Source organism: Ylistrum balloti, unplaced genomic scaffold (genome assembly GCF_031769215.1).
Source record: "Ylistrum balloti isolate Yb309-2 unplaced genomic scaffold, AGI_CSIRO_Ybal_v1 Utg370214, whole genome shotgun sequence".
Lineage (NCBI taxonomy): Eukaryota > Metazoa > Mollusca > Bivalvia > Pectinida > Pectinidae > Ylistrum > Ylistrum balloti.
Window position 1 is genome coordinate 1097005 of NW_026782182.1, and position 27462 is coordinate 1124466.

At 33.7% G+C, this 27462-nt stretch overlaps 1 protein-coding gene across 1 annotated transcript; it reads right to left on the reverse strand.

Annotated features, from left to right (window-relative positions):
- Positions 1–383: 383 nt before the first annotated feature.
- Positions 384–18443, reverse strand: LOC132551794 (low-density lipoprotein receptor-related protein 4-like). Its single transcript, XM_060215938.1, has 20 exons — positions 18410–18443; positions 16826–17255; positions 15598–15853; positions 10341–10494; positions 9927–10037; positions 9235–9489; positions 8841–8991; positions 8421–8564; positions 8032–8140; positions 6806–6956; positions 6500–6622; positions 6129–6362; positions 5281–5461; positions 4989–5128; positions 4724–4874; positions 3550–3662; positions 2844–2978; positions 2494–2670; positions 1620–1746; positions 384–720 (listed from the first exon to the last, which is right to left on the reverse strand). Exons 1-20 carry the CDS (start codon positions 18441–18443, stop codon positions 384–386), a joined length of 3513 nt encoding a protein of 1170 aa, XP_060071921.1.
- Positions 18444–27462: the final 9019 nt, after the last annotated feature.

The window sequence follows — 27462 nt, forward strand, 5'->3', positions numbered from 1 at the left end:
AGAGAGAGAGAGAGAGAGAGAGAGAGAGAGAGAGAGAGAGAGAGAGAGAGAGAGAGAGAGAGAGAGAGAGAGAGAGAGAGATCCTCAGGATGTCTTGGTTTTAGTACATGGAACACATTCCTCTTCTAAGAATATTGAAAACTGTCTCTTTCACGGAGTGTTACCCTTTGGATATCTTATGTCATGCGACAGTGTTATCAAACCATATGAAGTACATCGGTCAAAATTAAAAGTTTGCTTTAGACTCGAACAACTGTATCAATGATTCACATATTTTGCTGCGAAATCAGTACCAATATCAGATGTTTTCTGCAAGTTGATTTATCTTAGAAATGTGCAACTCATAACTAAATTCACCATTTAGTTATCTATATAGAGAATGTTTATATGTTATTGCCCTGTCGAATAAGAGTCAAATAGTCGGAATTTTCACTTTGTACAGAGACAACTGATGTCTGAGATCTTAGTGACGGATGGTGGCTGATATTGGGCTCCTCGTAGGGGGGAGCCGGAGCGATAGTGTCGTATACGGGATCTGGTCTAACAGAGTATGGTGGAGTCGGAATATCCGCAGGAAAACCAGTTCCTGGTTTTGCAGGGAACAAACCTTCTTCTTGGTACATGCCTGAGGCTATGATACAGGGATTTTGCTGGGGATTCTGCTGATGTGAGTAATAGACATTCGGTTCACTCCTTGGAGATGGACGTGGTGAGCTTTGCCTGGGAATCAGAAAGGACAACAAAATTGTACTATATTTTAAAATAATAATGTAATTAATATTTTTATATATTTAGTACGTAGAAATCTTGACATTTTGAAACCCGAACAGATGATGTTCCATTAATTGATGGAATATGGTATTCACGTTGTCAGCATAATCTGTTAAGGCAGTTTTTGCATTGTGTATATTATTATTTCTCAAGCAATATACTTTAACAAGATCATAAGAATGATACTGAATACGAACATTACAGTATAGTCACTAGTGTCCATATTCATTAAGGATTATAATCTTGTGTCGAATATAGAATGCGGTCATATATGATAAACTCATTATATATAAAGAGTACTCCAGTGCAAAAAATATCGCATGAGACATTTTGAACATATTAAACGCTGACAGTGAAAATACATAGAATAATTCTTCCATCGCAGTAACAGAAAGCAATTTAGTATTATTTCTAAGGACATATTTGTGTTCCTGACTTGTTTTCCCTTCGGCCGCCTTGTCGCTGATCGAAGCCATGCCTACTACAGCATAACGTTCTGACATAATATGGCTACTTGCTCCGTTTTTGTACACATTTTTGAACGTGACATTACTTATTATTACTTATTGACCTAGGTTTACATGGCGGATGCTGTCAATAAAGCAGAGGATGCTACTTGTCCGGAACACCTAGTCTTAATCTCTGTGTACTTTCTTTTGTTCATGTTTACCCTTGTTTTATGGAATTTGAATTGGGTTATGATTGTGTTGACATGGTGGTATTTTCTTGATGTTTATTGAAAACATTGAAATATTTGGGTGATTTCAGAATCGTCAGGTGATGCTACATGTGTCATAACGAAGAGTTATATATTATCTATGATAGAAACAAAATTTGAAAGTACTTACCGTCTTCTCGAAACAATACAAACTATCGCTACAACAGCTATGACAATAATGACTAATGCAGCAAGTCCGGCGGATATGTATGTCACTGTTAGCTGCTGCGTTGGAGTATCTGTCGATGGAACGTCATCTGATAATGTAAACACATGCTTTTATACTTTTACTTAAAACATGGTAAATAATAAAGCAAACTGGATGAACTGTATGATTGTACGAGATGGTAATTGCTTGACTATTTCCTTGATCCAAGTACAGGTAAACCATAGTGAAAGTATTAGTTAAATACAGGAATCTCACACTATCTTTGCTCCTTACGATCAAGATATGGTAAATGCCACCTAATTTTCTCAAATAAACTGTATAGGTTTATGTTTTATTGAAGACAATTTATTTTCTGTCAGGGTTTGTTTGTCCTCGGATTGGTGATATCAATAGAATAGAGGTTTTTATTACACAGACAGTAGGTTGAAGTATGATATCTCGAAGACTGTCAAATCCATCAGACAAATCGCCAGTGTACAGCGATTTAGCAATGACCAACTTTTCGGCCGTTTTCTTATTCTATGCACTATGCACGGAAGGTAGAAAAATGTGTGTCGCGATGTAAAAAATTGTAGAATAAAGTACTGTTGTCGATTCGGCTACACTTTGTTTATTAATTAGTCGTAAATGTGCGAGAATCTGTTACACCAAACCCCGCCCCTCCCCCCTCCCTGTCTCTGTTTACTACTGCCCGCTTAGGTGTATCGAGATGGCCTCTTTCACCAGCCGCCTGAAAATGAATTAATTGTCAATAAGCTTTGTAATGCATTGCAAAAATATATTATGATACCATTTGGTCGAAACAAACGTTACTCTGTTGAAAGTTTGCACTTACGTTGACAGGCCAACCCCAAATTTGCGTCCCATTGTCCATTCTGTCCACATCTTATATTGTTAGACACCAATGAATTGGCATAACCCGAGTTGCACTGAAGCGTACACACTTCAGCGGCGTTGCGTGTGCAAGCGTCATTGAGCTTTCCATTAGTTACTCCTGATGGACAACGTGTCACTGTAAATGTTTAAATATCAAAATTTATTTCATATGAATGTCGTTTACGTTTCCATCACAAAATACATAGTTTTACACTCTTGGCAAGCAGAAATTTCAAATTGTGAATGCCAGAATATAAAATGCAAAAGTCGATTTATAAATGGTATGCGTTCTATAAAATTCGTCCTTACCTCCTTGGCAAGTGAAAGGATCATCCGGTTTGAGATATGTACCATCCTGACATGCGCAGTTTGAGGTTGATGTTAATGCTATTGGCAGGCAGAATGTACTGCATCCGCCATTATTCACCGCACACACGGAGTTCACTAATAATTCAAATTATCGACATGACAACTTAAATATTGATCAAATGTTATATATTGCGAAAACATTGATACAATATGACCTAATGTGAAATTTCTCCATAGTTTTGATTTCTATTTTTTTTCTTTTCCTCTCATTGAAAATCGTTTATAGCTATACAGAGATAAATCTTGTTTCATGTCTTTAATGAATAAGTTTGAAAGTTGGCATTGTTTTAGCGTTTATTTCCTATCTTTAAAATGGTATCAGTAACTGTGGAATTTTTACATGGAATTATACCTACTGAAGTGCTGTGTATACAACGAGTGAGAATGAGTGATGTATTGGTGGAATGGGATATTAACAAAATCGTTTATAAGAATGATTCTGGTATCATAATTCAGTAAGTTCAACTTTATACTATGGAAAGTGATCTCATTTTTATTATCTCATTCCTTTTCAGACTCGCCGTATACCGGGACTTCAATAAGAGTTGGCGGTCCATTAATATACTTAATCAGGATAAGTGATATTCATATCAATGTGGTTATTTTTATTTGATATATTGTTAGAAGCAAACATCAAGTGGTAAACCTGGTTGAACTTGTCCTGGAAAGACAAATATGTTGTGTAAGAGGCCTAGTTCAGCTTTGTCCGTCATAAAACGGACTTCCTCCCCTGTCTGAAGATTCATCTTGATAACTTTGCTGAAAAATAATTAAAGAGATCGAATTATTTACGTTCATGTAATTCATAATCAAGCTTTAACATACCTAATATGGTAGAAACAACACATTCATTAACTTATCATCATGACTAACTCTATATATCAAAATTTCGAACATAAATAGAAAATACAACAATATGTATGCCAAATGCATCTACATTAAAATGCGTCCGTCGATTGGTTTAGAATATTCCGGCGTTATTCAGAATATCCAATATAAAATAAAACATTTTGAATAAAGATATTTCATACTGAATATTTCATCATAAAACAGATTAATCCTTGCAATATCACGTTTCGTGTTTGGTCGCGTATACCACGAAGCAATACACCCAACTCAACGATAATCCAGATTAAATTTGGTTACCCGGTACTCTATCAAAGTACGAGTTTACTTTGCCACCTAAAGTAGCCTTTGCATTTGTATTACTGGGAAAATCATATACGTGCTCAAACTGCATTTAAATTGGCAGATCGAAAATTAACAGATTCTGGAAAATTGCTATCTTATGTCAGTCATTCTCTTATTTCTCTGTTAATTTAGCATGAGGCAAGATCCATTCACCATGGTCAACAGGATCTATTCTGTACACTCTGCACGTAAATCGTGGCCAAGTAAGTAATGTCACGTTCTCAAACGAGAACAAGGCATACAACAACGGAATCAATAAGCAAACTAGTTAGTATACAATCTTTTAACTTCACATCATACAAAACAATTAGTCTCCACAATTTTCCTCAAGTTGCATCTGTGATATGAGTTTGTCCGTCAGTCATATATTTTACGACAGGGAAATTGAAATAATTACCCATACAGCTTACCTTGGGAGTGTCTTTTTGAGCACGTCTTTTTTATATTGCGTTCGGTTATGTAAATGTCTTTTCTCATCGACTGTGTATAGTTTCGTTATATACCGAAAACATTCATTTGTATCTTGGTGATTGAGCATTGAATATTTTTCTTAAATACAACGAAAGAAATTAAGCCAGATTCTATTACATTGGTGATCCCTGACTTATGGCAAGTATGGCGGTACTCACTCCCGTCTATCAGATGTAAAATACAAGAAACCACCTGCTATAGCAATAGATCGTATTCGTGAAGTATAAGTTGTTAATTCTTCTCGTTTGGAGCCAGACAAACTGCTTGATTGAATACCATCGCCCATAGATGACCAGTATAAACGGTCAGCTGAAACAATAATGAATGACGACTATTAACACCGCAATAGATTCAGTATATTCATGTAAATTGGTTTGAATTTAGCATCAGTGCCATGTTATAGAAAAAAGAATTTCAGCTTACTTGTGTAATCAATAGCAATATTAGTGATAAAGTCGTCTGGTTCCAGATCAGCGATGACATTTGGAGATGAACCGTCCATAGAAACTCGAATGATGCTTGAGAATGTATTATTGTCATCAGCATTTGTATAGAACATCAACCTGTGAGTAGAAGACAACAAACACTTTCTTGATTTAGTTTGCTGAAATCCACTTACTTAATTGTTGTATTTTCTCGAAGTAAACCTTCCGCTGAAGACACATTTACGTTAAAAGATTAGTTGCATAAATATGTTTCTGTTTCATCTACTCACCCCTTCGATGGATACAGCACAATACCGTTTACGTAACCTAAGCCTCCCACCAGTGTTCTAAACAATCCCTGAGAAGGTTTGAGTACACCAATGCTACCTTGTGATGCATCGCTTGATACACTATAGTACAAGTTACCGTTGGAGTGGTCCATGGCCAAGGCAGTCGGATACTTGCCATCACCTAAATATAATTTTTTTATGTTATAGCTTTTTAAAACGTTTATTATTTCCCGATAATGGCTAGAAATGGGTTTTATATGGCAATTTCCTCTCAAATGGAAACTAAAACAAATATGTTTCATTATGTAAATGACTATTTGTGTGTCTATGTTCCTAACCTTGGATATTCAGCTTGGAGACCACTTGTATTGGGGAAGGGGGACAAGTTTCAAGTTTAAAGCGCTTTTATATCCATGTAACATTAAGGCAAATGCATTATTATTGCGTTATTTTACACAGTTCATTTTAAACATGTTGTTTATCAAAATAAGGTTTAATTTAAAATGGAATTGTCTCCCCTATACCAAATTTGTCTTTATATGAAATGACAAGTAATATATTGACTGCATCCTAAATGTATACTGTATGATTGTTTCTGTCTATATATATAAATATATTTGAGTGTTATGCATCCTCTTCACTAGCCCTTAAAAATGGATATAGGCTTTCAGCCTGTTGTCTAATTCCCTGGATATTTTATCAATAAAGTGACTGAAAAAATGAAATGCATGTGAAAAATATGTGAAACTTTTTATGCAAAACCTATTTGTTTTTGTAAAATACTATCTAAAATAAAGATTCCATGCTATGAAAGCATTGTTTTAATATACAAACAATTCAATTACTACCTGCTGTTGTGTGAACTGTTCCCGAATTGGTTCCGTTTAGTGCAGATGTCATAATGCTATCTTCACCTACATTGGACCAAAATACAAAAGAAGATATCGGGTCATACAGCGCGTCAAGTGCTCTTCCAACGGTATTAATGTCCAAGACCGTTATTTGTGCATCGATTGTGGATATTTGAACCAATCTATTGTGACTTACATCAGTCAGCAGTAAAAAATTGGTGGTCTGTGGAACTGAAATAAACAATGGTACATACATAATTAAACAGTCGTTTAAATTCATAGTAATTTACCTTGTTCGATTTTTTTCCTTCGCGCAATATTTTGCTTCCGATTAAGACAATAATACCACATTGAAAAAAAAAAATTACCGCTGCCACAGCTTTTCCCGTCACTTTGAAGAGTCAATCCATATGAACAATCACATACAGCACTTCCGCTAATACCAGTCAAGCAAATTTGCTCACATCCACCATTAAAATGAAAGCATGGACCTAATGGAAATTGTACAGAACAATTAGAATCGTTGTGCGTCTTAAGCGACATCTTGAAATCATGAAAAAAATTTAGAGTAAATTTAATTTCAGGTTTTAAAATTTGTTACAGATAACTAACTGGGGTTATCACACAACAGGAAATCGTATCATGGATAACATACGATAATTATACGAATGTACCTCTTGTGGGTCTTTGAATTGCTTCATCATACACTGCTAGTCCAGTGATTTTACCCAAGCCGCTAGTTAAATAGGTACGTTGTGGGGAAAGTTGTTGAAGAGCGGTGGAAAACAATACTGCACTAGTACTTGTAGACCAGAATGCATATCTCTGTAAACAAACGATATCTTCTTATTGTAACTGGTACAATGCAACAAAACGTGCTCTGTGAATTGTTTCTGTATTCGTTTCAGATTTAATCTGAGGATATCAAAATAATTAAAACAATCAAAATAGTAATAAAATGTGTGAAAGAACAGGGAAGTACACATTCCTGTCCCAACCAGGAACCTAAAGTGTCGGCATCTTACTAATAATATCTTACCGCAGACATATATATTTAGCTAAGTATCTTTATACGTCTTCATGATACCTCCTCAGTTTTCACTAATGATATAAAATTATTACAACGCCCTTTATTTAAAAGCACACTTTTTAAGCCAGATCGACAACTTCAAAACATCTACAAAAATTGTTCTTCAGATGATGTAACTTGAATGATATCACATAATCGTGGTTTTAGTATATATTTATAAATATGATGCAATAATATATGTATTGGTAGTTATGGGCATCTACAAGTTATCTAGTGGTCAATGTTTGAACGTTACAATACTCCGCGTATCACGTACTGTATGAAGCGTTACAACTGTTCAAATACATATCAGTATAGTTTTATGCTTGTAATTTGCTACGGTCAATAAGACCTTATCTCGAACTTATTTTAACAATTTAAAAACAAATTGTGATTCTTAAGGTACACAACCGATTGCCCAAGCGTGGTCACACGACAAAGGTTTGTTCCAGAACAAATAATAGATTAAATCAAGGGCAGAAGAGGCGTGTTTTCTCCTGAAACACATTTTGCGTATTTCTCAATTTCTTTCCTGTAATTTGAATGATACATGACAACCTACATACATTGTATAAACACGAACCCTTTTCTATATACTAAACTTATTTTACCAAACATTGTTTAATCGGGTACATATGCTTTTCAATTCTGAATCGTAAGTTCTTCACGTAACTCCGGTCATATTGTTAACCAATATGTAAAAGGTTTTTAGTTCATATCCATGTTTCCTTTCACAGGATGGACGCACTTACCAAAGTATTTTAACTACTTTTCTTTTAGAACAACAAGAGACATAAATGAATTAAAGAGAGAGTACAATGGCATTTGTACCTTGTATACTATCATTTTTTCCACAGATTGCAGACCCTTGTAGAGATGTTCAATATCACTTCCGTTTCGTGCTACGTTGGAAAGTCTGTCAGACTGAATAAAGTACAACCTGAAAAGAAAAATTGTAGAAGTAATTGAAATTCATTCATTGATGTCAAATTCTATGTTTTGTATGTTGCTATCATACGTGATAAAACAAAAAACTAGAAAAATGAATAATGAAAAGGATAATAACGCGCATGGCTTTCGGAAGAATATTGTTTCTTGAAGTTACTTCTTAATCACATGAATTTATGAAAGCGTTGCGTTTCTGATCGAACTGAAATTAAAAATGATTTATGCAAATATGCAATAGAGAAGTAAAAGTAAAACGTGTTTAACGTAGGTACCTGTCACTCGAAACATCAAAGAATATGTCCTTTATATACGCTGGTAATGGCTGTGTCAGAATAACGGACTTTTCTTTGGTAACAATGGGCATGGCTACAATACTCATTTCAAAACCACTCGTTCCTTCCACCCAGAATAGCGTCCTTGGAAAGAGTTAAAACATCAGTAAACGATACAATTTTATTGAAAACAGAACTGTAACCAGCAGATATATTGCGTTGAATATGAGGGCAAATGGAAATGAGCATGGATTTTTAAAGGAATAATGAAAACGATGGATTTTTCTTAGTGGTAATGATATAATTGTTTTCATGAATTTGACGGAATTTATTCATTATCCAAAATTTATTGAAAAGGATTGCCTTTCCACAGCAAGCACAGAAAATAAAGCCTTTTTAATGACTAATCTAATATCACACCTAGTAAGCGGATCCATGGTTAGGTGTGAAGGAGGTGAATCGGTGTCAACAAGGTCTCTGGCTGCAGTTCTCGCTATGGTAACATATTTCACCTTCCCTCTGGCCGATTCTAACCAATACAAATTACCATCTGTCCAGTCAAATGCTATTCCTGTAATCATACACATTGAATTAATAGTAGAGCTCGCGAATGAAATTGTTCTATAATATCATCAAATTTTCCCACTATTTTCCGTCACTCTTTATGTTTCATTTCTTCATTTCTTTTACAGAATTGAGAATCATTTGGGATCCTATTTAGGTTTGGTTGTTAAGTGGTCTTACAACATTGTGATCTTGAATTAAACTGACCTTTGATGACTTGTTCATTATCACAAATATAAACTCCGTTTACCTGACACTGTTTCCGCGGGTGTTATCTGACGGATCTTGTCTGTAATCAGATTATACTCTTTGATAAAGTTGGACGTAGTGTCAACGTAGAAGATAAGCTTGTTACTGGCATCAACCGTCAGAAACTGACCGCCTTGTACAAGGTTACTAACACAACGAAGTGGATCACTGTGGTTTGTGGCTGTACGGAAGCTCAGCATACAGATTTTAGTGGTGCTAGAAACCACTATCGCCTTGTGGTAAAGTGGATGATTTTCTGGAGCAAAGATAGTTTATCAAAATTTTAATTAAGTGAGTTACTTCTATCCTTGGTTGATATATAAAGGTTTGTATCCAATGAGATTTTGAATATAAGAAATGTCCTCAATTGCATAATTTTCAAATTCGAATCATATCAAACGGACATAGAAACACAGCATATAGGTCACCTTGGGAACTGCAGTTTACTAGTAGTGTCTTCCAATGAAAATTTTGTTTCTACAATCATGTTAATATATTAACACATATGACCGGAATAAGTTATCTCAATTGCATCTCATAGATAGCTTTCTTAAAGAATCTTTATTGCAAAGACGCCGTTTTGTCTGGTGAAATATACAAGTAAGCAATTGAAATCTAATGTAGACTATTTCAACATTTCATATCATATCATACATCATAAACGAAAGTCAAAGTGATTGTAAAACGTGTTACCTGTGCAGTGTATCCCATCAGTATTAAGGGTGTATCCCTCCTTGCACAAACATTTACCGATAGATTGAAGGTTTACACAGAAATGTTCACATCCCAATGTCAAGCAACCGTCTGGAAAAAAACAAAAAACAATGTCCATGCTTTCATTGGCATCAGAATGTTAGTATCTTCTTCTTACTCCATTTTTGTTTGAATTCAAAGAGGAAACAAAACACATCCATGCACTGGAAAGGATAACGTGGATGTTAATAGAAAGTCTCCGATATCATGAACCTACAAACTTGTTATATCTCAAAAAATCATTCTAAAACGATCTAATAATTAGTTTGGCTTTCTTAATTTTTTGTTGGCAATGGTGTAATTAAAGTATTGTTATGCAGTAAAAGATATGCAGCACTATTATACGAAACTTACTGGTTAAACTCGGTCTTAGTTCCGCTTTTGATATGGCGATAGCGACCGGCTGCGTAAATAGAAATTCGCTTTTACGAATTAAAGAAATGGCTCCTGTTGATTTAACGATACACGTCCATAGTGGTGTTTCGTGTACGGTGGTGCACACATGATCCTGAAAAAATATGTCGCAATTCAATTTTTTTTCTTTTGTTTTTGAATATTTTTTTTACCAATTACAAACATATATGGACACATCCTTACATACTCACTCAGGCAAAGATACATATTTGCATGAATATATAGATACAAACACACATATATGCACGCAAATACATGTACATGCAAACTCACATGCATATTTACACACATAAATACCCACATTCACTTATTCATACATGTACACAAACATTCATACACATGTATACACTTAAATATAGAACACATATCTGCTTTATATTGAGAATATACAAAGTATACAAAGAAACATAGATACAAACATACAAACAAAATGTATACATACGCACAACATATGCACACGTGCACGCATATATATATATATATTTATATATATAACAGACAGGAACATACCTTCATAACACATTACCTGATTTATCGAGAGTACGTGCTGATAAGTTTAAACTCTTCGCATCTTACATATAGGATACACATAAACATATACATATTTTTAAGTTGGTAAAAACATAAGTAGAATACATTTTTCTTTTGCACATAAATGTAGTGATACCTTGTTCCACTTCCACTGCCGATGTTTTGTCTAGAATTTTGTTTATCTTTTGTCTCATATGAAAAATAAAAGATTGACAGTCACTGTTTTCAGCTATGGTTTCATCTTAACTCATAGAGGATATACTGTAATATTATTGGCTTTATACTTTCTTATATTTATTTAAATGATAACAATACCTAACCATAGTGCCCATATCTACTCAAACTTCACAGTTTCATTTTTCCCTTTATTAGATAAATATGAATATGAATGAAAAAGGCCACCCTTACAGAGAGGGTGACTTTGTATTTATTTATGAAATTAAAAACATATCTTACAGTTACATAAACCATAAAATGAACAAAGGATTATTTTTAAGTAATTATAATAAAAGCCAATGTGGGGTTAACAAGAAACCGCCACAAAGACATGACAAAATGTCTTGCGCTTGTAAGCGAATTTTAACATCAGCACTCACAACAGCATATCATGTACTCGCTTTCATGTAGCGTCAGTATTGGTGATTTCGGTTACCTACATTGCTAATATAACCATACAAACAATTCAAGACAATAAATTATAATATCTACAGATTGGAAATATTGTAAATAGAAATTCGCTTTTACGAATTAAAGAAATGGCTCCTGTTGATTTAACGATACACGTCCATAGTGGTGTTTCGTGTACGGTGGTGCACACATGATCCTGAAAAAATATGTCGCAATTCAATTTTTTTTCTTTTGTTTTTGAATATTTTTTTTACCAATTACAAACATATATGGACACATCCTTACATACTCACTCAGGCAAAGATACATATTTGCATGAATATATAGATACAAACACACATATATGCACGCAAATACATGTACATGCAAACTCACATGCATATTTACACACATAAATACCCACATTCACTTATTCATACATGTACACAAACATTCATACACATGTATACACTTAAATATAGAACACATATCTGCTTTATATTGAGAATATACAAAGTATACAAAGAAACATAGATACAAACATACATACAAAATGTATACATACGCACAACATATGCACACGTGCACGCATATATATATATATATATTTATATATATAACAGACAGGAACATACCTTCATAACACATTACCTGATTTATCGAGAGTACGTGCTGATAAGTTTAAACTCTTCGCATCTTACATATAGGATACACATAAACATATACATATTTTTAAGTTGGTAAAAACATAAGTAGAATACATTTTTCTTTTGCACATAAATGTAGTGATACCTTGTTCCACTTCCACTGCCGATGTTTTGTCTAGAATTTTGTTTATCTTTTGTCTCATATGAAAAATAAAAGATTGACAGTCACTGTTTTCAGCTATGGTTTCATCTTAACTCATAGAGGATATACTGTAATATTATTGGCTTTATACTTTCTTATATTTATTTAAATGATAACAATACCTAACCATAGTGCCCATATCTACTCAAACTTCACAGTTTCATTTTTCCCTTTATTAGATAAATATGAATATGAATGAAAAAGGCCACCCTTACAGAGAGGGTGACTTTGTATTTATTTATGAAATTAAAAACATATCTTACAGTTACATAAACCATAAAATGAACAAAGGATTATTTTTAAGTAATTATAATAAAAGCCAATGTGGGGTTAACAAGAAACCGCCACAAAGACATGACAAAATGTCTTGCGCTTGTAAGCGAATTTTAACATCAGCACTCACAACAGCATATCATGTACTCGCTTTCATGTAGCGTCAGTATTGGTGATTTCGGTTACCTACATTGCTAATATAACCATACAAACAATTCAAGACAATAAATTATAATATCTACAGATTGGAAATATTGTAAATAGAAATTCGCTTTTACGAATTAAAGAAATGGCTCCTGTTGATTTAACGATACACGTCCATAGTGGTGTTTCGTGTACGGTGGTGCACACATGATCCTGAAAAAATATGTCGCAATTCAATTTTTTTTCTTTTGTTTTTGAATATTTTTTTTACCAATTACAAACATATATGGACACATCCTTACATACTCACTCAGGCAAAGATACATATTTGCATGAATATATAGATACAAACACACATATATGCACGCAAATACATGTACATGCAAACTCACATGCATATTTACACACATAAATACCCACATTCACTTATTCATACATGTACACAAACATTCATACACATGTATACACTTAAATATAGAACACATATCTGCTTTATATTGAGAATATACAAAGTATACAAAGAAACATAGATACAAACATACAAACAAAATGTATACATACGCACAACATATGCACACGTGCACGCATATATATATATATATATATATATATAACAGACAGGAACATACCTTCATAACACATTACCTGATTTATCGAGAGTACGTGCTGATAAGTTTAAACTCTTCGCATCTTACATATAGGATACACATAAACATATACATATTTTTAAGTTGGTAAAAACATAAGTAGAATACATTTTTCTTTTGCACATAAATGTAGTGATACCTTGTTCCACTTCCACTGCCGATGTTTTGTCTAGAATTTTGTTTATCTTTTGTCTCATATGAAAAATAAAAGATTGACAGTCACTGTTTTCAGCTATGGTTTCATCTTAACTCATAGAGGATATACTGTAATATTATTGGCTTTATACTTTCTTATATTTATTTAAATGATAACAATACCTAACCATAGTGCCCATATCTACTCAAACTTCACAGTTTCATTTTTCCCTTTATTAGATAAATATGAATATGAATGAAAAAGGCCACCCTTACAGAGAGGGTGACTTTGTATTTATTTATGAAATTAAAAACATGTCTTACAGTTACATAAACCATAAAATGAACAAAGGATTATTTTTAAGTAATTATAATAAAAGCCAATGTGGGGTTAACAAGAAACCGCCACAAAGACATGACAAAATGTCTTGCGCTTGTAAGCGAATTTTAACATCAGCACTCACAACAGCATATCGTGTACTCGCTTTCATGTAGCGTCAGTATTGGTGATTTCGGTTACCTACATTGCTAATATAACCATACAAACAATTCAAGACAATAAATTATAATATCTACAGATTGGAAATGCAAATTATTTATGTGAGATATAGAGTTCAGTATTACGGATGATATTTTCAATGTTTACCGACAATTGTGCACATTTTGACTGTAGTAATGAACTTAACAATGATGTGGTGTACGTTTTTCGTACATCTAAAAAAAGATAATGGTACTCCAGTCCGCGAGCAGATCACATGTCGACACGAAAAAAGAGACACTCGAACACTAAAGCAATACTACAACATCATTATATACTTAACGTAACACGTTTATGGCCGTCATGTCGAGAATCATTCACTTGTGGCAGAATTTGGAAAATAATTTCCACGACGAAGAACGTTGTAAAAACGTCGAAGAGGAGGGGTTATTGGAATTGCATATTTTTTTATGAAATGTATAATAGATAATTGTTTATGAAACATAGGTGTTTTGACAGTTATATACCATGATGAATTCTATCATCAAATGAATCTTCATTGATTTTGAAAGCATTCAGGTGTGTTGTTATTTTTCGTATACATCTGGTTACATTGTTAGGAAACATTCATTGCAATACGTTGATATTATAACAGCTTAAGTATATGTATATATATAAACTGTGTTCAAAATATTTATAATATACAAGTCAATTCTACAACGAGAAATACTAAAGTTCGCCTGTACAACCTAATAGATGCTAACAAATCACCGCTGATATTATATCCCCAATTAAAAAACCTATGCACTATCAACGTGTTACGCAATATACAACGTAGTTATTAATATCTTCATGTTATCAGTTATATTCTGAATGAATATTAACTGATGGGCCTAGTGCACTGATAGGTTAAAGCAGAAAGGATGAGAGATGTACATTTCAATTAACTGATCTTTCTATGCTATCTATGAGCACATTTTTCACATTGGAGTTTATATCATACGGTTTTTAACGATCACGGAGTTTAGTGTTCTCTACTACCTTTAGAACTTTGCATCTACGCTTGTTATAAATGACAAAGATTGCTGAAACAAACTAATTTTTTTTATTTGTTCTTTAAATTTTGGGGTTAATACCTCATTCCATTATGGAAAGTTATATGTGGATATATGTTGAATGACAATGAACATACATGTATAATTTATTACTAGGGTTATGAGATGAAGTGTTTTTGTCAAGAAATGTCGAATAGATATTTACATTTTGGCCTTTTTCGCAGTTCGACATAAAAAAATCCTCACAGTACATAGTCATTTCGCAATTTGTATGCATATATGTATTGTACCTGCAATAAAGGTTCGTCAATATGAGGCGATGGGGTAAAATATCAAAACAGTGAATTAAGATAAAAACGATGGTGACAAGTGAACAAATATATTCAATAACATTTGTTCTCGGAAAAAATTACGTTAAATTGAAACAGAAATAAGACAAACGTTATCTTAATTTCAATATATGTATAAACTAAAGTTACCGTATCTACTGCAATGGACCGGAATTGGATACCAAGTTCTTTGTAAATAATTCTCCGATCGGTTCCGTCATAGAGTGATGACTCTATTGCATTTCTCCCCACTTCAGTCCAATACAGCCTGCGTTCACTTGTGTCTATTTCAATATCCCACACCCTTATTAGGTTTTTTACAATGATGGGGATACGGCTCGTTCCATCAAGCATTGCTCGTTCTATCCGGTAGCCAGATGTGGAGATATCAAACCAAAACATGTATCTAAAATATGAAAAACAAATTTCTGTATAACAAGATATGAATATCTATAAGCAAATACATATTACAAAAAAATGTGATCTGCCATGTACGTTATAACAAACATTTAAAACGGGAGTTTACGCACCGAATGGTTGCCGTATACGGTATTCCTCCATGCACTCGAGCTTGTTATAATTTGCAAAAGTTAAAAGGGCTTAAGCGAGTGTTGTTGGAAAATAACTATACAAATATAAAAAAAAAATGTGTTTGTGTCTAGTTTTTCCACAGTAAAAAACATTGATGAGTTGATTTGTTCTGTACCAACGTGTTTTGTTATAGGCGAATTAGTATGACATGTAGTAAATTGCCGCTAATCAGCATGAAAATCCACATTCGTGGACATATTATAAAATAATTACCAATCATTTGCAAATGAGTGACAGATTTAAAATGTTCAAAGCAAAACAAGTTGATAGAAAGTCATAGGAATTCAAATTATTACAAAAACAGTCGCGTTTTCGCGAGTGCGCGAAGTGTCTTTAATATCTTACCAAATCAAAAGAATAGACAACGCGAGGTATAAGACCATCAGCACGACAGAGAATAACACAAAATATTCTGGTAGATAGTATATTTTCATTATTTTACATCATATAGTATCAATATCAAACATCATATAAAATCAACATTAAATATCACATAATATCAATACTAAACAGCATATAATATCAATATTTAACAGCATGTAATATCAATATTTAACAGCATGTAATATCAATACTAAACATCATATAATATCAATATTTAACGGCATGTAATATCAATATTTAACCACATATAATATCAATATTAAATATCTTTAACATCATAGATAATATAATATCATATAATATCGTAAGATATCATAATATCAAAATGTGGAATATTCATATCTAAAGTAACTAATCCACTAGTTCGAGAAACCTTCATGACGAACCACAAGACGACTCTTACCCTGCTTTAGAATCCACCGCCAATGCAGATGGCTTCTCTATATCATTCTGGATTAGGACTCGATACATACTCCTGTCCATTGTATTAACAGGCTGAACCGCTATCCAGTTAAAAAAGCCATCCGTCCAGTACATGTTTCTGCTGACCCAATCATATGCAATAGAGGTGTAATATGAACTGGAAATACCAGAGTGGACAGTTTCCACCTTTTCGGAATGTAACCGGTATATACATCGAGAGGTGAGGTCAAAAAAATAAATGGATCCGTCAGCTACATTAACATCCATGCTTGTTATTTGGATGTCACTTAATTCCACCCTGGTGAAATTGTGAGGCGAGTTTTCCGTGAAGCTGTTCCCATCATCGGTGTAGGTGAAAATGCCACCGTGAGTTAAAAGACCTTCGTCAACAGAAACGTAGATGACGGAAGCTAAAAAAAGACAAAAAGCAAACTCATAATTATTGTCTTAAAAATATTAAAATATACAGAGAGAGGACATTTATTACACTTTTAGCACGCGAAATACGAGGACATATGAATTTGATTAAAACTCCAATCAAGTAAAATTTCTTGTGATGGTATCTAATATCCGGTAGATCCTGTAACAACTAGGTGGGATTTTAAAATCCATGTCTTAATATGGTTTGGAAGTGACTGCAAGCAGAGAACAATATAAACCAAAGTATTTCATCCTTTAGAGACAAATGTGTATCTTGAACACACACACACACACACACACACACACACACACACACACACACACACACACACACACACACACACACACACACACACACACAAAATAAATAAACCAATAAATCATATATTTCAATAAAGATTTAGAAGTGGAATTCTACGCTTTCGTCTTCAGAAATGCTGATGGCCTAAATCCAAAATTCAAAATGATATGAAATTGAGTAAAATTTAGACGGGAAGGGCGTCATCCCTATAATGCAATACATATTGTACTTTTAATATATTTGATATTCTCAAGTACATACATATATTGTGCATCGTGTGTGCCTTAGCACGCAAGCTATGATACTCGTCAATAGATAAAATTTTAGAATAGTAATATTGAAGTAAGATGTTCTTAAAGAACGTTCTTCTTCATTATCTCTAACCAATGTATATAAATGAAATTCAAGAAGATGACACAACATGTAGTTTATTTACAAAAAAATAACACCATCTAACCGTGGATTCAAACGAAGCTAAAATGATGTATTGTTTTCATAAATCAATATTCTATTACAAATAAAGATTAGATTTAACACATAAGCTATGGCCTATCATCAAAGATTTACTGGATAATTGCTTTCCACAATTAAACCCTATCCCATATTGATTTAAGCATTTTATATTACAACAACCTCCATCAATAGGCATAGGAGTTAGGTATTACAAAACAATATAAGCTCTTTCACGGAAGTCATGCATTCATACAAATACTGCAAATCGATTTTTGACTTATTTCGAGTTTACCCAATACACTGACAAAACAGGTTTTACCAATTACGGAAACTCGCCTATAAAATCAGATAAAAATGTAGCAGTAATATATTTTCCACACACTGGCAAACCTCCCTTGGGAACATCATACAAATATCGCCTCATCGAGGCATCACTATGATTTAATAAATTCACGTCATAGCACAAACAGCAGTAGCTGGTGCATCCATAGGCATTCGTTATCTAGTATAACTATGCTTTACTAGATAGAAAAGTAAAAATAGTCTGGTATATGATTTTTGTTTCATGATGTTCCTTTCAAGGACCGACAATTTAACCAATAAAAATGAAGAAGTGTTAATAATATATCACAGTCTATTCACATCCATAGCTTAATTCCATATTTTCATATATTTCACAATGACAAACATTCACTGTGTTACAACTCTAACATGACGTACAAATAACTGGCACAGCTTGATAAAATCAAGCTTAAATACACTAAAAAGATTTACACCTACAAAATTGCCTTCATTATCGCATGAATGATAATGTACCTAGTGCTTGCGGAACCAATAAAAGGACATATATTTACACACATGTTAAACAAAATACACAGGGACATGAAGCCTAGAGAAACCGAGTATTAATGTTATCGAAGGAAAACACTGAATGCGTAAACCTGATTCAGCGGAGTGTAACGCCTGCTCTCTACCTATGTAATAAAATACACACGTAAACATAATAAAAATATATCATTTTTATAACTTATGTAAAGATACATAAATTACTCAGGGGATACCCAATATCATAAACAAAACTTGACTACATCAACAGAGTCGAGTTGCTGGGCTCCTGGATAGAAAAAAAATATACCTAAAATGTTGTGATGAGGAAAATCAAAGACATACCACACGTGTGCTTTTATGCGAAATTATTGTACAATGTTGACCTTGTATGTCATTCCATAATGACGAATATAATATTTGAGATATGATTATGTGACTCTGATCAACCCATTCATCAACATTGCCCCGTCGATGCACGTGCAGCAATGCGGTTGGAGGAACGACCGAGAGAGCAAAGCCCTGTCATGTTCAGCCCATTTGGTGACAAGAAAAGAATTACACCTCCAACGATGCTAAAGATATAGCATGAGGACAGAGACATATAGCTAGTGGGCAAATGAAAAGATTTTGATAACACACGCTTTTCTCAAGTGGACAATAATTAATTTTCAATAGATCCCACCTTTATCACTTGATGTATGGAGATGTCTCCCCGTCCCTTCTACACACAGTGTACACTGAACTGTTATATTTAGTTTTAGTTTTTTGTTTCTAACATTTAGTCTAAATGACAATTTAACCCTTTAACACCTCTAGGTCTTTCAGTTTATGAGAAATGTCATTTAAAGGTTTTAACAAATCTGACCACTGTGAGCTTGAATATAGGTGAAATTCATTTCTTTTGTAGGGCTTCGTTCTAAGAATATACCAGCAAATACGATGACCACTGTGACCTTGAATATAGGTGAAGTTCATTTCTTTTGTAGGGCTTCGTTCTAGGAACATACCAGCAAATACGATGCTTCTTTGCCTTTTATGTTTGTTCATTGGATGTTTTAACGCGTTTGACCACTGTTACCTTGAATGTACCAGCAAATACGATGACCACTGTGACCTTGAATATAGGTGAAGTTCATTTCTTTTGTAGGGCTTCGTTCTAGGAATATACCAGCAAATACGATGACCACTGTGACCTTGAATATAGGTGAAGTTCATTTCTTTTGTAGGGCTTCGTTCTAGGAACATACCAGCAAATACGATGCTTCTTTGCCTTTTATGTTTGTTCATTGGATGTTTTAACGCGTTTGACCACTGTTACCTTGAATGTACGTCAAGGTAATTAATTTTCCCTAACTTTTCCAAGCTTCATCCTAGGAACATACCAGCAAAATAGTTCAGTAGGAGAAGTTGTTATAACAAATTTGACCACATTTGACATTGAATTCAAGTCAACGTAATTTATTTTCCCAAACTTTGTCATGCTTCATCCTAGTAATATATTAGTCAAATATCATGTCTCTTAGTTTATGGGAAGATGTCGTTTAAAGGTTTTAATAAATCTGATTCCTGTAACCTTGAATTTAGACCTAGGTCATCTCTTTTTGCAAACTTTGTCGGACATTAATTCATTATATTATAATTGGTTATTGCGAAGAAGTTGTTCAAAGGAAAAGTTGACGCCAGACGACCAACGCTGAGCCACAGCATAAGATCAAATTGCATTTGGGTTAAATGAGCTAAATATGCCGTCGACTGTGTATATACTCTTGGACCAGGAAGGCTAAAACAAATTGGAGTTGGCATTTACAGAATACATCGGCAGGCCTTACAATACAGAAGGAAATATAATAGCTAGCAGAGTATTCTATATATATATATTATTGTAAACAGTCGATATTATACATGGTAAACAGTAGAAGTAAATATAGTAAAATGTTGACAGTAAATATAAAACGTACAAAGTGACAGTGAACATAATAAAACGTATTGAATACATATAGTAAAAGCAGTAGATTGTACACATACAAAACAGTATAGATAAATATAGTAAACTGTAGAAAACTGAAGAGTAAATCAATAAAGAGTAAAACGTAAATATGATAAACAGAATATAGTGAATATGGTAAACAGCAGACAATGACAAAGTGATCTCAAACAGTACATTTAGTGAACTGAGCATACTGAATAAAGAAAACTGTACAACCCAGTTGTGATAAACAATAAACATGTATAAAGAAATGAGTAGACAGCAAATACAGAAATGGCAACACAGTAAATATAGACAAAAATATACAATTAATGTAGTCATTATAGAAGTCGATAGACAATAAATAGAAAAGAGCACACAGTACATGTAAGCATATGTATTTACAATGAAGACAGTAAACATAGAAAAGAATAGACAATAAATGAAATAAGAAATTACACATAGGAAAATGCAGAGAGTGGATATTTATTTAAATTGAACAAAGAAGACAGCAAATAACGAGCATTTTTTATAAGTTGATTTATATTCACTGAATTTGCCTATGTAATAGTTTTGCGTATATGTCACATATATAATTTATCATTGGACGTATCTAATTGCCTTCCATTTGTGTTTTTCCCTTACACCATTATGGTATGGAAGTGGGAACTACTTGTCATTCTCGAGGTTGTATTTTCCCGGCAGATGTGTTACACACCCGTTTACTATTGGTGTGTTGACATGCACAGGTCGTCAATACAAATATCGATGTGAGAGAAGTATAGTGTAGATGTTGGATAGTGGTAAGGACTAATTGTACACAATGGGTATTGAATAAAGGAAACGGTTAACAAAGAATGCCTTTAATTGTGATTGTATAAAACGGTGTCAAATAGATGTATTAGATAGGTAGTTGTAAACGAATAAAGCGGAGAGGTAGAGCTGTAGTCACGGGAGTGCGTGTCCGTATCTTTATATTTAGGGCTTTTCACTAACTTGTGAAAAGACCTATTGTTTTTGTTCTGTTTCTTATTATTATTATTATTATTAGGGCTTTTCACTAACTTGTGAAAAGACCTATTGTTTTTGTTCTGTTTCTTCTTCTTCTTCTTCTTCTTCTTCTTATTATTATTATTATTATTATTATTATTAGGGCTTTTCACTAACTTGTGAAAAGACCTATTGTTTTTGTTCTGTTTCTTCTTATTATTATTATTATTATTGTTGTTATTATTATTATTATTATTATTATTATTATTATTATTATTATTAGGGCTTTTCACTAACTTGTGAAAAGACCTATTGTTTTTGTTCTGTTTCTTCTTATTATTATTATTATTATTGTTGTTATTATTATTATTATTATTATTATTATTATTATTATTATTAGGGCTTTTCACTAACTTGTGAAAAGACCTATTGTTTTTGTTCTGTTTCTTATTATTATTATTATTATTATTATTATTATTGTTGTTATTATTATTATTATTATTATTATTATTATTATTATTATTATTTTTAACTTGTATTGTTTTTGTTCTGTTTCTTCTTATTATTATTATTATTATTGTTTAGGGCTTTTCACTAACTTGTGAAAAGACCTATTGTTTTTGTTCGGTTTCTTATTATTATTATCATTATTATTATTTTTATTATTCCTTTTCCAATTTTGTGGGTTCGTAATCTTTTAAATTGTAAAAGCTAGACATACAGTCTATTCATTTATTTGTAGATACGTATATGAACTCAAGAACTGTTTCAGCTAGTGACCTCAGTTTTAATCATATTATGTAAAATAATAAGAAAACACTTTTCACAAGAAAAAATCTGGGATCGAAGGTCAACTTCAGGTCTTCGGTAGGGGTCAAAGTTCAAAAGTGTTATTTTAAGTTACAAACTTTGACAAACTTCTTCTCAAGTTCTGCAAAGCTTTGAGTCTTGATATTTCATGTGTAAGATGTCTGATCAATTATCTATCAAGTTTCAAGGTCACAGAGGTCAAATAACTAAGAATCGTTAAATGACAGTTTCTCACTTTCTAGAAGGCACACAATGATGGAAATTGATTAAAAACCTTCTGTGGACACTTCCTATTGATTGTCATAAGAAAAACTTCCTTAAAAGTTCAACTTCCGGTTTTCGGTAGGGCACAAACTTGGAAAGAGCTAATTAGGGTACCAATCTTTGAAAAACTTCTTCTCAAGTTCTGGAAGGCCTAGAGGCTTGATATTTCATGTGAAAGAAGGATATGTAACTGGAAACAAAATTTGATAATTAAAATGACCTTGATCCACTTTCAAGGTCACAGAGGTCAATTAACTAAAAATCGTTAAATGACAGTTTCTCACTTTCTAAAAGGCATACAATGATGAAAATTGATTATAAACCTTCTGTGGACGCTTCCTAATGATTGTCATTAGGAAAACTTCAAGCAAAATGTCAACTTCCGGTTTCCGATAGGGGTCAAAGTTCAAATATACAAAATAGGGTACCAGTGTTCAACAATCTTCTTGTCAAGTTTCACAAGGTCTAGAGAACTAATATTGGGGATGTAATGATCATCAGATGTTACATTATAAGGCTTGCAAATATGAATAACCTTGACCGACATTCAAGGTCACAGGGGTCAAATATGTTTGAACTTTTAAAAAGTGTATTTCTTCGTTATTATGCAGTTATATCTCCTTAACGTTTCAAGATACAAATTTCATCTTTGGATATATTGTAGAGATTAACAAACAATGAATCTTTCTCATATATCGTTATCAGGATAAATGTCAACTTCCAGTCAACTTGTCGCCAAAGAAGTGAAAAGCCCGCCAAATTGTTAACAACAATTTCTAGTATTAATTATTATTGTTAATTCTGATCAGTTCATCAGTTTATATTGTATAACTAGCGAGTTGTTAACAAAGTGTCCATGACGGTGGGTATTTTTTTCTTTTACATCTCAAACCATGTTAAAGTTTTTTTTTTAAATGGCGACATACCGCATTTATCTGAAATAGCATAGCTATACCTTCAAGTTTGCTACGTAAGTATTTTAAAAAATATCGCTATGAATGCGTTTGGATAAAGTGATCAATAAAAAATAGATTGGATAAAACGATCAGCAGAAAATAGGTTCGATAAAGCAAACAGACAATAGATTCGATAAAACGATCAACAGACAATAGATTGGATAAAGTGATCAACAGACAATAGATTCGATAAAACGATCAACAGACAATAGATTTGATAAAGTGATCAACAGACAATAGATTCGATAAAACGATCAACAGACAATAGATTTGATAAAGTGATCAACAGACAATAGATTCGATTAAACGATAAACAGGCGATAGATTCGATAAAGTGATCAACAGACAATACATTTGATGAAGTGATCAACAGACAATAGACTGGATAAAGCGATCAACAGACAATAGATTGGATAAAGCAATCAACAGACAATAGATTCGATAAAGCAAACAGACAATAGATTCGATAAAGCGATCAACAGACAATAGATTGGATAAAGCGATCAACAGACAATAGATTCGATAAAGCAAACAGACAATAGATTCGATAAAGCGATCATCATGCAATACATTTGATAAAGCGATCAACAGACAATAGTTTGGATAAAGCAATCAACAGACAATAGATTCGATAAAGCAAACAGACAATAGATTCGATAAAGCGATCATCATGCAATACATTTGATAAAGCAATCAACAGACAATAGATTCGATAAAGCAAACAGACAATAGATTCGATAAAGCGATCAACAGACAATAGATTGGATAAAGCGATCAACAGACAATAGATTCGATAAAGCAAACAGACAATAGATTCAATAAAGCGATCATCATGCAATACATTTGATAAAGCGATCAACAGACAATAGATTGGATAAAGCGATCATCATGTAATACATTGGATAAAGCGATCAACAGACAATACATTGGATAAAGCGATCAACAGACAATAGATTGGATAAAGCAATCAACAGACAATAGATTCGATAAAGCAAACAGACAATAGATTCGATAAAGCGATCATCATGCAATACATTTGATAAAGCGATCAACAGACAATAGATTGGATAAAGCAATCAACAGACAATAGATTCGATAAAGCAAACAGACAATAGATTCGATAAAGCAAACAGACAATAGATTCGATAAAGCGATCAACAGACAATAGATTCGATAAAGCGATCAACAGACAATAGATTCGATAAAGCGATCATCATGTAATACATTAGATAAAGCGATCAACAGACAATAGATTGGATAAAGCAATCAACAGACAATAGATTCGATAAAGCAAACAAACAATAGATTCGATAAAGCGATCATCATGCAATACATTTGATAAAGCAATCAACAGACAATAGATTGGATAAAGCAATCAACAGACAATAGATTCGATAAAGCAAACAGACAATAGATTCGATAAAACGATAAACAGACAATAGATTTGATAAAGTGATCAACAGACAATAGATTCGATAAAACGATAAACAGACAATAGATTCGATAAAACGATCAACAGACAATACATTGGATAAAGTGATGAACAGACAATAGATTTGATAAAGTTATCAACAGACAATAGATTCGATAAAGTGATCAACAGGCAATACATTGGATAAAGTGATCAACAGACAATAGATTGGATAAAGCGATCAACAGACAATAGATTCGATAAAGCGATTTAAACGTATTGTATTGGATCTAGATTAAGTAGGCATAAGGTTGAATCAATGGACTTTATGAGGGATTATATCAGAACCACAGCATTCATTGTACCGTGTATAGGTTAGTTAACACTGTCTGTTGAAGTTCGTGAAGACTGAATACGCCATTAAAATATTCTATCACAATGTACAATTTCAGTACATGTAATTATCGACATAGTAGAAGATAAACCAGACGTACTCTGCCTCCTTATAAAGACTTAAAAACGAAGAGTGTAAATTTAGGCATATATAAATACTAAAAGGATAAAGAAACGCAGGGTGAACTTTAAACCAGAAATTAAGTATGATATCGGGCTTCATTTCAAACGAAATTTTGTATACTTACAGATAAATTAAAGCTTAAAAATTTCCAAAGTCTGTATTTTGCATCTGACAATTGGTTTAGAGGTACTAACGATTAAATTGAATGGACCCATAGGATTTTGAAATTGAAATTGAACTGAGTCATCAATATCTTGTGTGTCCGCCGTTTGCTGTGGACACGGCCCTTATTCTTCTGTCATAGAGTTCATGAGAGCATTAATCCGTCTTATGGGGATGTTGTCCCACTCTTCAATCAGAGCTCTGGTCAACTGCTCTCGAGTAGTAGGGGTAGCTGGCGCTTTCGAACCTGTCTATCCAACTGGTCCCAAAGATGCTCGATCGGGGACAAATCAGGGCTATCTAGTGGTTGAATGTTGTTGTTGGCCAGAAAGACTTGGCAAATCCTTGCTACGTGGGACCTAGCATTATCCTGCTGTAGGGTTAGATTATGCTGCTGTAAAAAAGGGATAACATGGGGTCGGAGGATCTCATCTCTATACTTAGCTGCTGTTAAATTGCCATCAATAACAACCAATTGTGATTTTAACCCGTGTGAGATTCCTCCCCACACCATTACTGAACCGCCCCCAAACCTATCCCTCTCTACAACGCAAGCGTCCGTAAAACGTTCGCCACGACGTCGGTAGACACGTTGACGGTCGTCAGATCGATAAAGACAGAATCAAGACTCGTCCATGAAGAGAACTTGTCTCCACTGGAAACCGTCGTGGAGCATGTGCAGCGACCCAGGCCATACGATGCTGACGTCGACCAGGGCTAAGCTGTGGACCTACGTAGGGGCGACGTGCTCTTACACCAACTTCTCGTAGTCGATTCCTTACAGTTTTTGAACTTATAGGACGCCCATGATTTCCACGAACATTAAGTGCACTCTCAACGGCAGTAAGGCGCCGATTACGCACATGAGAGACGACGATATAGCGATCCTGACGTCGTGACGTTACGCGCGGACGTCCTGACCTAGGTCGATCAGCCAATCGCCCAGTTTCCCGAAGACGTCTTACAAGACATTCTATGGTGGAAACATTAACACCAAAGTGCCTAGCAACCTGATTTTGCAGCTGTCCTTGCATCAGCATCTGAATGGCCTGACCCCTCTGAACTTCTGTGAGGCATGCCATTCTTAAAACGAATCAAATTCTCAATTAATTTTAGGGAAGCAGTTGGTCTGTATAAAGACTAACGAAGAGTGACTTGTTCAACGCTGCATGAGACCAGAACAACACGGTGCACAAGATTCTTGTTTTTTCCTTCCTCCATTTACCAGAGTTGCGCACTGTACCGTGACTTAATTTTCGATCCATGACAAGGTGTAATATGACCTAATTACTCAATCCACAAAGTTTCACTTTATTTGGAGAACGCGTTTTCAAAATATCGGAATAAATATTACCCTGCGTTTCTTTATTCTTCAGTATATATATAAATACTTGATGATAAAAACATAACATTCTGGCTTTGAACACGAGTACGTCCGTATTATATGCGCAGATGTGAATGGGGTGTAGCACCACATTTCTTGTGTATGAAATTATGCCTAATACATAGCGATACAAATAACGTAGGCCATCTTTGTCC

Coding starts and splice junctions, on each gene's coding strand:
- LOC132551794 (XM_060215938.1), bottom strand. CDS start 18,443: ATGAGGCGATATTTGTATGATGTTCCCAAGGGAG. Junction 17,256..18,409: donor GTATGATGTTCCCAAGGGAG/GTTTGCCAGTGT, acceptor GTCTTTTTTTAG/CTTCCGTCATCTACGTTTCT. Junction 10,495..15,597: donor GGTCCATTGCAGTAGATACG/GTAACTTTAGTT, acceptor ATATTTTTTCAG/GATCATGTGTGCACCACCGT.